This window comes from Etheostoma cragini, chromosome 4, assembly GCF_013103735.1.
Source record: "Etheostoma cragini isolate CJK2018 chromosome 4, CSU_Ecrag_1.0, whole genome shotgun sequence".
In the NCBI taxonomy this organism is placed as follows: domain Eukaryota; kingdom Metazoa; phylum Chordata; class Actinopteri; order Perciformes; family Percidae; genus Etheostoma; species Etheostoma cragini.
The window spans coordinates 5,443,517-5,456,824 of NC_048410.1; the positions used below are offsets into that span (position 1 = coordinate 5,443,517).

Below are 13,308 nucleotides of genomic sequence, written 5' to 3' on the forward strand. Positions count from 1 at the left end.
ATATGTATATATATGTATATATATATATATATATGTATATATGTGTATGTATATATATATGTGTATATATATATGTATGTATATATATATATGTATGTATATATATATGTGTATATATGTATGTATATATATGTATGTATGTATGTATATATATATGTGTATATATGTATGTATATATATGTATGTATGTATGTATATATGTATGTGTATGTGTGTGTGTGTGTGTGTGTATATATGTATATATATATATATATGTATATGTATATGTATATGTGTGTGTATATGTGTATATATACTATAAGGTATGATTTTTCCCTCTGCATAGATGGCTCGCCTTTTGTATGTAAGTAATGGTAACTCTCCCACACATTGTTTCCCAACCCTTGGCCCTGAATTTGAAGAAACATCTTCACTGTGGGTTTTCACATTATCAAAGCTTAGTCAGCACACAGAATCTGTTGTTTCCAGATCTGTAGTTGTGTTGCAAAATGTTATACTGGGATATGGTGCAGATGAGGCAGTCACGCAACGTGGTTACTCTGTTTCTTAGACCTTGATGTTTCGGTGTCCTTCCACCCACAACTTTCTCAGTAAATCATGACATTGCTCTTCATAGATCAAATCCCAAATCCCTCGAACAGTTAAGTGGTGTTATGTTACAGACAGTTGCTCACTTGACACCCTGGTTTCCTGTTATGTTGAATTTTTTAGTTTCTAGTTGGCCCTGGGAATGCTTGATTTACTGTTATGTAATACCTTTGCACATTCTGAGAATTATGCTTGCTAAGGTTTAGCTATACATGATGACATCAAAACCTCCTTTCTCTCGCAACAGGCCGCCATTCTTGGGAAGATAACTGAGGTATTTATTGTACTAAGGCTGTGGTCAGCTGATAGATTACTATTTCATCATGGTGGTAGAAGTCAGTTGCTGAACACGGGTTTGGGGTGATGTGTTGGGACTGCATATGATCATCAGCAGGTGGCCTACCGGACCCAAAGCTGTAGAACCTTCCACCATAGGTGCTATAGTATCCTCACATTAACATCTCTAGCACAAATTGGGTTATGAGTTCTACCTAGTCAGGAAACACATTAGTCACTTTGTTAAATTCTTGTTTATAGTTTTTCTCCTCCCCTCTTCAATGCAGTATGTTCTTTGTTCTATTCTCTTTTCTCTCTCTCATTGTGTTTTTTCTTTAAATTTGCTGTCTCTCTGTCTTACAGACTCGTCAGCCAGTATTTGTGCAACTGCTCCAGGGAGTTTTCAGGGTGTATCACTGTAACTGGCTTAACCCTGTTCAGAAAGCCTCAGTGGAGGCTTGCATTAAAGTTCTCTCAGACGTGGGTAAGATACTGGTATAACACAAACCACCAATCCCTGTTATACATTTCAGAAAGTGCATTGCGACACGTGATAAAAGCAATAAAAAGAAATATTTACATTCTTAACTCTACCCAGCTAAAAGCAGAGCCATTGCCATACCAGTGGACTTGGACAGTCAGGTGAACAACTTGTTTGTCAAGTCCAATAATGTTGTGCAGAAGAGCATCCTCAGCTGGAGACTATCTGCCAAGAACACCACCAGACGAGACTCCTGCCTGACCTCGTCTAAAGACTACAGAAACATCATTGAGAGGCTACAGGTCAGTAGCATAACGTGCTGTACTACTTTCTTAAAATTTCAGTACAAGTAGTTCATTCTTTTTTCCTTCATTATTTTAATTTATATATTAATTCATCCATACTACCATACAAAAAGTGGTGTGTGTGATTGTTGGTGAAATGCAGAGAATGCAATTGAAATATTGGAGAAGTGGTTTCTTATTGCATCCTGTTTTTTAGTCATAGGCCAAGCTTTCTTGTAAGAAATGACTCAGTATTCACTGGAAGTCTGAAAATTCTTTGATCGGTCTGGTTAAGTTCAACTGTTCTCTATATACAACAGGATACTGTATGTCATAAAGGAGTGACTGAAAACTAAAAAAAATGTTTAATTAAATAAAAATGTTTTAATTATGAGACCTAAATAGGTGCACTCAATCTATTCAGCCTCCTTTTTATTATGTTAAACAGCTATTTTTTTAATATGTTTCTGCATTTATTGTTTATTGCATATAAATTTATGGATGCACCAACCACCAAGGCAAATTATTTGTCAGTTTTTTTCACTTCCTATTAGCCTTTTTGTTTGTCACTCACTTGAAAGTTGACACAGTATTAAAATCACCCCCAGACCAGCAGTCTTCATAATGCACCTTCACTTCATTCACTCTAATTGGGACATAAAGTGTACAATGACAGTACAGTATGTAATGTACTGTATATGTCACTCCCTGTTACTCTTGCATTAATTAATAAAGCAATCTCACAGATATTCTTAGGTTTATGACCGCTGGATTTTTTTGGATAAAATATGTGATCTGGATGCATTACGGAAGAGAGCTGTACGTCAGAGACTGAACTGTTGCAGGACTAATCCATCAACTCTGCACAGCAGACTAGCTAGTATAAATGTAATACATTTTAAAATATGTGAGATATATATATATATATATATACACTCTATGTCCTAAATATTATGTAAAAAAATGAGCTTTTCATTTCCTTTTATCACCTCCATGGATTCAGTAATGAATCCCCTGGTTTATACATAGCGATTATGTCATACATCATTTGTATAAGTTGCACATTAAAGCTGTCACTTCAACAGTCAAGTGTTTCAATTTGAGGTGATGTCCAACTCTGTATGTCCCTATGCTTTGTAGGACATAGTGTCAGCGCTGGAGGACCGACTGAGGCCACTAGTCCAAGCTGAGCACTCAGTGCTGGTGGATGTCCTGCATCGTCCAGAGCTTCTCTTCCCTGAGAACACTGAAGCTCGCAAGAAATGTGAAAGTGGAGGATTCATATCAAAGTAAGTCGACAGTTTGGAATTTGGCCCACTGTTGGAGTTTTATTCTGGCAGTTTAATTTGGGGTAGGACATTTTCAGAGGAAGTACTAAATGAGATGCTGAACTTGTCCAGCCAGCACCCATATTTTAATTAGTTTTAAGTTTGTTCTTTGGGTTTCATTTAAAAACAAAACTATTTGCTAATTTATTTCTGTTTTGCATGCAACTCAGAGGTTGCAGGGACATTGAGATTTCTGTTATGAGTGCACAAGAAATCCTTGTTCAATCCAAATTGCCCAATAGTAAATTAATTTTAACCCCAAAAAAGAGTCAAGCAACATGTTTACTGTAGTGTATACATTCATTTTCCTTTTAAACCATAAACTCAGATTGGATTACATGAACCTGGCAGGACTCATAGAGCTTTTGTTGTCTTTGTAGGGATTATCCCACTACTTGGCTGGAGTACATTAGTTTGTGGAAATGTGTCAACCCTCATTAGCTATGTTAATCGCTAGGCTCTTTATAGGTCTCTGAGAGCTCACAAACATCTCCCTGAAGATGAGAACTTTCCTTTAATGTACTCTGTATTTTTCTGTCAAGTTCATTCATTTAAGTGTGCTGTCGGGCCCTTATCCCTAAAATCTGTTATTTTGGGCTACAAGGAGATACATTGTATTATAGAATTTGGCCAAAATAATATGTTGTAGGGGGCATAGAAGTTAGGTGGTGAGAAAACGGCGGCTTTCATCAATCCATTTGTATGTCCTCATTTTTCCTTCTTTTTTCCTGACCAGATTGATCAAGCATACCAAGCAGTTGCTGGAGGAGAATGAGGAGCGTCTGTGCATCAAAGTACTGCAGACACTGAGGGAAATGATGACAAAAGACCGGGGCTATGGGGAGAAGGTACATACTGTCTTTGTTCCTGTTTCTCATGATCTGATTGTAGTTATGCCCAAGATTCACCAACACAAGAGATAAAACACTTTACTGACTCAGGATACAGTGTCCCTGGCTCACTGTAGCAAATGTACTGTAAAAGAAAAGAGGCTGAGCTCTCCTTAGTTGCCTCTGGATTCTGTATAGCACCATGGAAATCAAGTCATCAAGCATTTTTATTTAAAATCCCTGGCTGCAGCTAGGCAGTTTATTAATGCCAATAGTGTCATGTCTCGTTTTATGTTTGGCAAACACTGGCACGTATTAAATACAAAATTGATTACCGTTTTGCCTTCTTCCCTTAGTCAATTATCAAACAATAGATCCAAATGACTAAATTAACGAATATTAACTTTATTAATACTATTAACATCACGCATGCTTCGACACTCTCTCAAACATTTTACACTGGCTAATAATGAAACTAATCTTTAATTGATTGCTTCAACTCTGTCAGCTTGTTTTAACAGCAATAGCGGTATGTCTTCACTGGTTGAATCAAAGTCAACTGACAACTGGAATTTAGTTTTTGATACATGAAATTGAAGGCATTATTTAAACTTTTGGCTGGTACAGTTGTATATTTCAAAGGTAATCTGTGAAATTTCTGACCACTATAGTGCTATGGAGCATGTCTTTATGAGCAAGTCCCTGCAATGTTTTTTAGCTTGTGCATGTGCAAAAGGCACTGCCAAACATTGGTGATGGCAAAAGAAAGAGAAGAATACGACTGCTATATTAAAGTTTTCTAATTTACTGTAACTGGTGAGGGAGCATGCCCTTGTGACTTCTGCAGGTTGGCTATAGGGCTAATGTACAGATGAGTGTGTGTAGGAAAAACACATCAAACAGCCCTGGGCTTTGTTCTTATGACCAGTTTTCACTACGCAACTTGACATGTGTGTGTGTGTGTGTGTGTGTGTGTGTGTGTGTGTGTGTGTGTGTGTGTGTGTGTGTGTGTGTGTGTGTGTGTGTGTGTGTGTGTGTGTGTGTGTGTGTGTGTGTGTGTGTGTGTGTGTGTGTGTGTGTGTGTGTTAGGCTTTACATTTGCACACCTGATGGAGCTTTAACGCACTAACATAGCTCTACTAACTCTGCCCCCTATACCTTTTCTCTTACAGCTGATTGCCTTTGATGATGAAATGGATGTGGCTGAGGTTGATCATTTTACTTACTATTGTGATGTACATTTGATTTGTCTCCCACTAACAACATAGACATGCTTGTGCTGCAAGTAGACTTTCTAGCATCACATTCTCATCTGTGACACCAGTCGGTAGCTCTGTCCATCCTTCCTTGTTTTGTGCCTGTTAGAGCTGCTCCTGAGCTCAATGTGTAGCATACAGCTAGCATGTCTAGCTCACGTTATGCTTGTCTGTTGTGTCTGTATATGGCCATGTACTTACTCACTGTATTTGAGTGCCTTCTTTTAGGAAGAAAGGCACTCCTTTATAAGAATACTGTTTTACTAAATACGTTCTGGAGCAATGAAAATGAAAAACATTGCTGTATTTTACCAGCCAATTTTTAGATGTACCATTGTTAATCTATTTCAACGACTTTATTAAGCCTGTTTGTAACAGAACAATTCTACTGATTGCCTATTACAGCACTCATATGCAGCTAAGGTTGCTCATCACAAATTGTTCGAGACTTTTGGGCCCTGGGATTGAGTTTTTTCTTTTTCTTTTGATCATAGCTCTGTGACATACTTCGTTCACCTTGTAACAACCGTTTGGAATCTTCTTTCTTCATATGCCTGTCCCATTAAGAATACAAGATTAGCCTAAAATATGAAAGATAAACTAATAAGTATTATGAAGATGTTGAGGGGGTTGTTGGTCAGGGGACATTGTTTTGTGGAGTTCAGTTCAGTGATGGTTCTGGTCTAGAAGCTGTAATAATATAATATATTTGTATATTAAGATTATAGTAATTATTTGTCATTTTTACATGTTGTACATGGGCAGCATAGATGGAAGGTTTAATAGAAATGAACTAATCAACTAGTCCACGGCATTCGCTGTTAATTGTCCTCATGGCACTCAGGTGAAAAAGACGGTAAATCAGCAATATGTTAATGTTAATTTGCACATTTTAAAAGAAAGGTCAAACAGAAGAAAATAAAGAGTGACAAAATATATGTGCGGGTGGGAAGAGTTTACGGGAAATCTTGGGTATTTACCTGTAGATGCTCCAGCAAACTGGTCAGCCTCATTATTTGCCGATTGATAAATCCATGCATAATGGAGGCAATGTACTAATAATGGCACTTTTGGAAAATGTTTATATAGGCTTTGACACATAGACTAAGTTATCTCAGGATACAGACTAGGTCTAGACCACACTGATGCATAAGCATGCATTTGGTGCTAAAATCTTGAGTTCATAATCATTTTTATTATTATTATTATTATTATTAATACTATTATTATTAGGTCTGGTCACTTAATCTGCATGCTGCACAGACCCCTTATGATGTATAGTGGTGGGAGAGCATATTCTAAGCCCTTTGCCACCATTAAAGGAGCAGGTGTGAGTGTATATATAGCTGGGGATACTCCATCTAACAGATCAGTTCATAGCATAGGGTGCTGGACTATGTGTGGGGAGTGATGTGCATGTCATTGCAAAAATATGTGTGGTGTTGACCTGTGGCCTTAAAGTGGTTGATAAAACAGGGTTCTTCTTTCTGTTTGTGACAGGGAGTATGGGTGTGACTACAGAGGAACCATAAGTCACTGAGGGGGGGATGGGACCTGTCCTACACAAAACTAGTCATAGTTTGTAGGATGTTTGTTTCAGAAACATTTAGTTGACAGCCATTAGTTTTGTTTCAGTTTGAAGTGACATTTTTTACAGGACGAAAATTAAAATTACTGGTCTACTACCAGTAGATTTTGGCCCAATCCCAAAGCCCAGATTTACCGACTTTGGTGCGCGTTCTCGCAAAATCCGTAAGGGCTTAAGGTTGTCTCAATGTTGAATTTTATTGGATTTGAGGGTTTGGTACACACTTGCCGAGCCCTTAACATGAGTCTGCATCGCTGCAGACTTCACCAAAGGGAATTACCCACGGAAATTACAACGGTAAACAACGACCACGGAACGGACCAGTTGTCCAGCTTGAAAAACAAGTCATTCAGTCGTCTCCCGTGCCTTGACCGTGGGGAAAGCAACAAACTTAAAATGAAAATACCAAAACAGGCAGGTGTCAGCAACATTGTTGTATTAAAAGTAGGCAAGGTAACGGGATCTCGTGAAGTGTTGTCCCAATCCCATTTATACCTATTTGAGCCTATGTAGCCTCACACACTCACTCAGCACCTGAGATCACTTAAGTCTGTGGATCTTTAGTCCTTAGTCCACCGGGCTCACTTTGGGATCGGGCCAATGTCTATGTTATAGAGTACCGTAATAACCATAAGGCAGAATCCTTTTTTTTTTAAGACCCACCCAGAGACCTTGAGAAAGTAGTCCATGCTTCAGTTATCTCTCATGTGGACTGCTGCCATTCTTTTCATTCAGACCAGAAGTCAATCCACTCTCCCTTAGATCACTCAAGATAGCCACTGATCTTTTGAGCATTTCCAGAAGACAAGAACACACGATACACATGAAGCTGTTTAGTTGTTTCAAATACTTAATGGTTGCCAGGGGTGGCCAGACCTTTTTTTATTCTGGGCCTGTTGGCTTTAAAACTTGCCCTCCAGGCAAAGTGTCCTTATATTAAAATCAGTTCCTAAAACTCACACTTAAGTGATGTCTTTTTTTAAAGAATTTGATCAGGTCCTTTTTGTAATTTCACACTTCTTCTTTTATACTTTGCTTTTATTGCTTCTACTGTGTTCTGTTTTTCCTATTATGAGTATTTTATATTTACATTGCTCTGCTCTTTAAACTGTTGTTTTTATTGTAAACAGGAGAATGCAGTAATTGTTCCTCCGACTTCTGCTGCTAAAACATGACTGAGTGTGGAGCTTAGAAGAAGACAGCAGACCGATACCAGCAGCAGAAATTTGGGAAATTCTTGGGAAGGGCAGCAGGGGCACTCACTTAGTTCCTTTGTTTATAATTCCTGTAGTTTACTAATTTGAGGTCCGCTAAAAAAAATGTTGCGCTTTCAATAGTATCACAAGGTCTTCATCAGCAGAATGAGCTGACATATAAGCTCAGTAGTTGTTATAATGTAATTCATAGTACTTTAAGGACATCTTGTCCATGTTTAACCCTTGAACTAGTAGTTTGTCATAAGTCACAAGTTTAAAGTCCACTTGCTAGCTTTTTTCCTTAAGTTTTTTTAGATGAGAAGTCCTAAAAGGTGCTAATTGGAAAATCATAGCTGCTGGTAAACTCGCATATCAACAGAGTAATCTCCATGACAACTGAGCAAACTCCATCCACCGATGAGGACTGTCTAATGTGGTAGAATGCTCCGGTGAAAAGTCAGTGTGCCTTGTGTTGGCATTGTTTTACTTACTTTATCTGGAACAGCACATATAATAATCTGTGCCAGCAGGACAATAACACTGCAAATGGTGCATGTGTCACTTAATCAAGAGTGCAGTGATTGCAAGAAAGTAAACATGATGTTAGTTGGGAAATGGAGAAATTATCGGAAAGGGTCTTTCCAGAAATGCCAGGAAGTGATATGCTCTCAGTTTCTCTCTTATTTTCCCTCCTTCCCTCCCTCCCTATTCATGGCGCTTGGTTCTGTAGCAATGGAAATCCCCTAACCCTTCCACAAAACAGGGCTGTTCCTTTGTCTCATCAACTCCTATGTACAGTATCTTACAGTTTTTTTTTTGTTATGTTAAACAACAGTGGGCACAGCTGGAGTAACATATGAAAAACTCTAACTACAGTCAGCAGAGCAGCAGTTCATGTGGACCCAACTCTAGTTTGTAACTCACTTATCCCATGGCTTTAACCACAACCTGCACAACATTTTGGATTTACAGCACTTTGTTTAAATGCTAATACACGGCTGTCCAAACTGTTAACCACACATTCAAAACGGTCTGGAGCCTATTAAACACTGCTGATTGCAAGTTTAGCTGAAAGCCTAAGCAGGTGTCTTGCTTTAGACTAGTATGTGAACATATACGGTATTTATAAATGGAAAGCTCAGGGGCGGCTGTTGCTCAGTGGTAGAGCGGTTGCCTGCCAATCAGTAGATTGGTGGTTCAGTCGGTCAGTCTCATGTTGAAGTGTCCTTGGGCAAGACACTGAACCCCCAGTTTTCCCCAATGCTGCGCGTGTGAATGTTTATCTGATGAGCAGGTGGCACCTGCTACGGCAGCCTTGGCCACAGTGTATTAATGTATGTGAATGGTGGATGGTTCCTGTGCTATGTAAAAGCGTTTTGAGTAGCCTATAAGACTAGAAAAGCGCTATATAAACACAATCCATCCATTTAAAAAATGTTTTTGTATACAGACGCCAAATAAGAATAGAACAATATACACTATTGTTTTAGAGTAAATAGCAAAAGAGCAAAAATACCTTAGGTAAACAAATGTGAAAAACACTATATCTTTACAATAGTAAAAATTCATTCTAACTGTTTTTCAGAAAGTAATGGAGGTGACAGCAATGGAAACACCATATTCATTAGTATTTAGAGATGACATCTAGTGTGATGAAGAAAACTTGCTGGAGAGAGACAGGTTTAGTCACACAATTCTTTGTTACTGTTACATTTTAGTTTTTTCTTTCCCAGTAATTCCATAAATAACTAAAGACAAAATACTATATTAAGATAAGATAAGCCTTAATTGTCTCCTATAGCCGAAATTGGTCTTGGGCATTCAAGAGGAACAAATGGCGAGACATTGCATATAAACATACTCAAAACACATTAACACATTTAACCAACATAGAACATAATCATACGTTATCCCAACCATTATAATACATTACATAGCCAATATGTTATTAAAGCAATCTGCTGATTTTCCTTCCTTGTTTAACTTATGTAAAATTGGTTCATTATAAAATCTACAGTATATTTTTATTTAAAGAAACTATTAAGTAGTGCATAGTCACTCAAACTGTAAAGATGAAAGGCTTGTAATTTCTGTATTGGTGTTTGATGCTAGGGTTTTTACTCTGTGTGTTCTGAGTGACAGTGTGTGTTATCTCAGTGAGGATTGTTCATAGTGTTTGGCTGCACTGAGCCTGTTTTCAGACGTGTGTTAAGAGTTGTGTTGCTTGGGATGAGTCTATCAGGAAATGTGAACTGTTTAGCTCAGGTGACTGTTGGTAGTGCAGACTGCAGTTTGAGATTTGCACATGTAGTTTCAGTTGTGCCCACTGTCGTTTAGTAATAAAAATTAAAAACATGTAAGAATGTATGCATACTCCCTCACCCCCTAGGCACATGCTGTATGTTACTCATTCACGCAGACGCTCATATAAACCACAACAGCACACAGTGCCCTGGCCCTGAGTGTTAGTTGGCAGCATGTGCATTGAATTCATTTACATGGAAGACGTGTCAAAATCCCAACTTCCTCTTAGTAGGCGCAAGATAAAGTGTCATGGTAGCTGTTATGTAACCCCAGTGTTCAGCCCACTGTTGCTCTCTGACCTTAACCATAGCACACCCAATTCCCACTCAAAGGTCTCTCCGAATGAGCACAGCTGTCACTTTCACTGCTGTTCGACAGACTGTGTGTGTGTGTGTGTGTGTGTGTGTATGTATGTTTGAGAGATAAAGGATAAAGCAGAGTGATGTTTCACCCATTAGCTGAGGTTATTGCATTCTTCCCAAAATAGAAATGTAATCCCAAAAAAATGCAAGCCTGGGGGAAACAAGACATGACCGACCTGCCACCCGCATTGTCAGGCCCAATCTCATCATTCACTGCATGTTTGTCTTTCCTTCACGTGCATGTGAACGTCTTTGTTAGTGAGACTGTGGGAGGTTGAAGAGGTCAGATGGAGATGGTGTCTGTCTTATTCCGGTGATGTAATACGGATGGCATGTAACCCACACGTGTAGTATGCATTATATAAGGGACCATATCTTTGCTGTGATGTTTGTGTTGCTCAAGCTCTCCGTCTGTCTGTGTTTTTCTCTTCGTCATTCTGACCACTATTTGTTTAGCCAGAGATTTCTAGATTATTGTCTTCTCTTTTTACCTCTTGCACTTTTTTGGCCACCCCCTTTGACAGATATTATTGTTTTGTCTATTTTACTTTCACTTTCTCAGCCATGCTTTTTTCTTTTCTACTGTCTCGTCTTGTCTTATTTTGCCAGTGTGCAACTTCTCCTGCTGCCACTCCCATCACTTAGTTTGCCAAACTGCCCTCAGACAGACTCTGCTTGTCTTGGTTTATCCTCCTGCCTGCTACTGTGGTGGAAGTTAGGAGACACTGGGCTGTTTTATTTTTTTTCTTGGTCAACAGGGGGAGCTGCATGCGTGCCTCAGCAGCACGACGCTTTGCCAGTAACTTAATGCTGCACGATTGTTGAGCTCCAGCCAGCTCTCAGGAAGCAGTTACATAAGAGCCAACAATTTTCTTTCCCTTTTTTTTCCTTTTATCTGTTTTCCTGGAATGTTTAACATCACTGGAGAACTGATGTGTGGCCTTCAGTGGTAATTAGTAATAAAAGTGTAGCATAAATGTCTTCCTGGAGCCAGTGGCAGTGATGCACCTCGACCTACATGCAGGCAGGCTGGCGGGGTAGACGTCTGCGGAGGGGGAGGCATGGGAAAGTTGGGGATTCACTTTGGGCGGTGAGTGTGCATTTCAGCCAACAGAACACATGTTAACTGTTTGAGGTCTGCCTCTTCTACAGGCCAAATTTATATTGTCAGCAGAGTGCTACACAAAACGGTGCGTCTGGCCTTTTGCCTGAAAACGTGTTTTCTTTGACTATGACTTCCCAGTAAGGTGAGGTTATGCCATGCTCATTGTGTCTGGCTGATTTGTAATATGGGGAGCCCCTTATTTTAGTTATGTTATTGTAAACGGAGGGATGTTTGACTAGCGACCCTTGAGGAAGATGCACATTCCCATTGTGTTTATTTGTCTGAGGTTTTATCACATGACAATTATGGGATCAAGCAGTCCAGTTGATGCATATTTTTATTGACAGTGGTTACCATAGGAAATTAGGTCAGATAAAACATGCTTATCAAGTTCCACCACCAGTTAAATTTCAAACTGAAGTAGAAGACGGGGGTGATGGTGTTGAATATAGCTTGTTTTGCATGCTTGATGAATCACCATTGCACTGTGGAAATCAGTGTGTTGGCGTAAAAGGGGGCTTGATATAGGGAAATTCCTGTCCAGTTGCACAATGAATCAGCATAAACCAGCAATACTAAGTTACAGAGGGGGACATATTGTTAGGTTGCATGTTTGTTTTTTAGTTTCTGACATCCGCTGCCCTCTGTGCAGTGAGTTTTTCTTCTTCTTAGTGTGTATGTATTGCTTGTGTGTGTAATTACTTAAAGTTGTTTACTTTCCTGATTAACTAGAAAAGAAATGTTTGTATGCTTTGTAGGTTATCTTGAAATTAAATTTTTATTTTTTAAATATAGGGACTTATTTATGCTTCAATATTTAGCTGCGACTTTGTATTTTATTTTTTGCTATTTGATCATTTTTAACGTTTTTTTTCTCAGACTATGCCATTAGCTACAGCAACCAATTCAATTCAATTGTATAGATAGTATTAATTCATAAGTTATCGAGACACTTTACAGAGAGTAGGTCTAGAGCACACTATAATTGTTAAGGACCCATCAGTTCTAATGGTTCCCTCCAGAACAAGCAACAGTGGCAAGGACAAACTCCCTTTTAGGAAGAAACCTCGGACAGACCCAGGCTCTTGGTAAGTGGTGTCTGATGGGCTGGTTGGGGTTGAAATGAATACTGGCAATGATAGTCACAGTAAAAGATAATGGAACAGTGACTAAAATAGTTTGTAGTAGTTCATGGCATAGCAGGATGTAACCAGGCATCGCAGGACATGTAGCAGGACCATGGCGACAGCTGCAACCATGATTTTGGAGCCTCCCTGATCCAAGGAAACATGCTGGGTGAAAAAAAAAAAAAAAAGGAGCCGGGGAATGACTCCCCAGAGCTATGTTAGTAACAGCCATTTCTGGAACATGGATGCACACAAATGGAAAGAAAAGGGGGAGGAGAGAGAGAGAGAGCGCTCAGTGTGTCAGAGGAAGTCCCCCGGCAGTCTAAAACTATTACAGCATAACTAAGAGAGACAGGTTAAAGAGGAGCCTTGTCGGGCTGTACTGCCCTGCCTCTCTAGTTTTATTACATGGTAGATGAACCTGACGATAAGCAGGTGGGCCGGGTTAGGTGGACACTGCGACTCATCACTCCCTAAGCTTTATCAAAGAGGAGAGTTTTAGGTTTACTCTTAAATGTGGTGACAGTGTCTACCCTTTTGCTTACTTTCCAAATTGTTGAACCTGTTGTTGGTTCCAGTAGTT

The 13,308-nt window shown here is 39.2% G+C and overlaps 1 protein-coding gene across 21 annotated transcripts in view; it reads left to right on the forward strand.

Annotated features, from left to right (window-relative positions):
• Nucleotides 1–13,308, forward strand: part of itpr1b (inositol 1,4,5-trisphosphate receptor, type 1b) — an 88,225-nt gene that overhangs the window by 31,018 nt on the left and 43,899 nt on the right. For 7 of the 21 annotated variants that reach the window (XM_034868672.1, XM_034868679.1, XM_034868680.1 and 4 more), the window contains 6 exons: nt 836–862; nt 1,228–1,348; nt 1,463–1,647; nt 2,770–2,918; nt 3,694–3,805; nt 4,960–4,995. In XM_034868672.1, the coding sequence (XP_034724563.1) occupies nt 836–862; nt 1,228–1,348; nt 1,463–1,647; nt 2,770–2,918; nt 3,694–3,805; nt 4,960–4,995 (630 nt within the window). Of the gene's footprint in view, nt 1–325; nt 344–835; nt 863–1,227; nt 1,349–1,462; nt 1,648–2,769; nt 2,919–3,693; nt 3,806–4,959; nt 4,996–13,308 lie in introns of all 21 variants that reach the window. The other 14 variants (XM_034868675.1, XM_034868681.1, XM_034868691.1 and 11 more) reach the window with 5 other exon arrangements.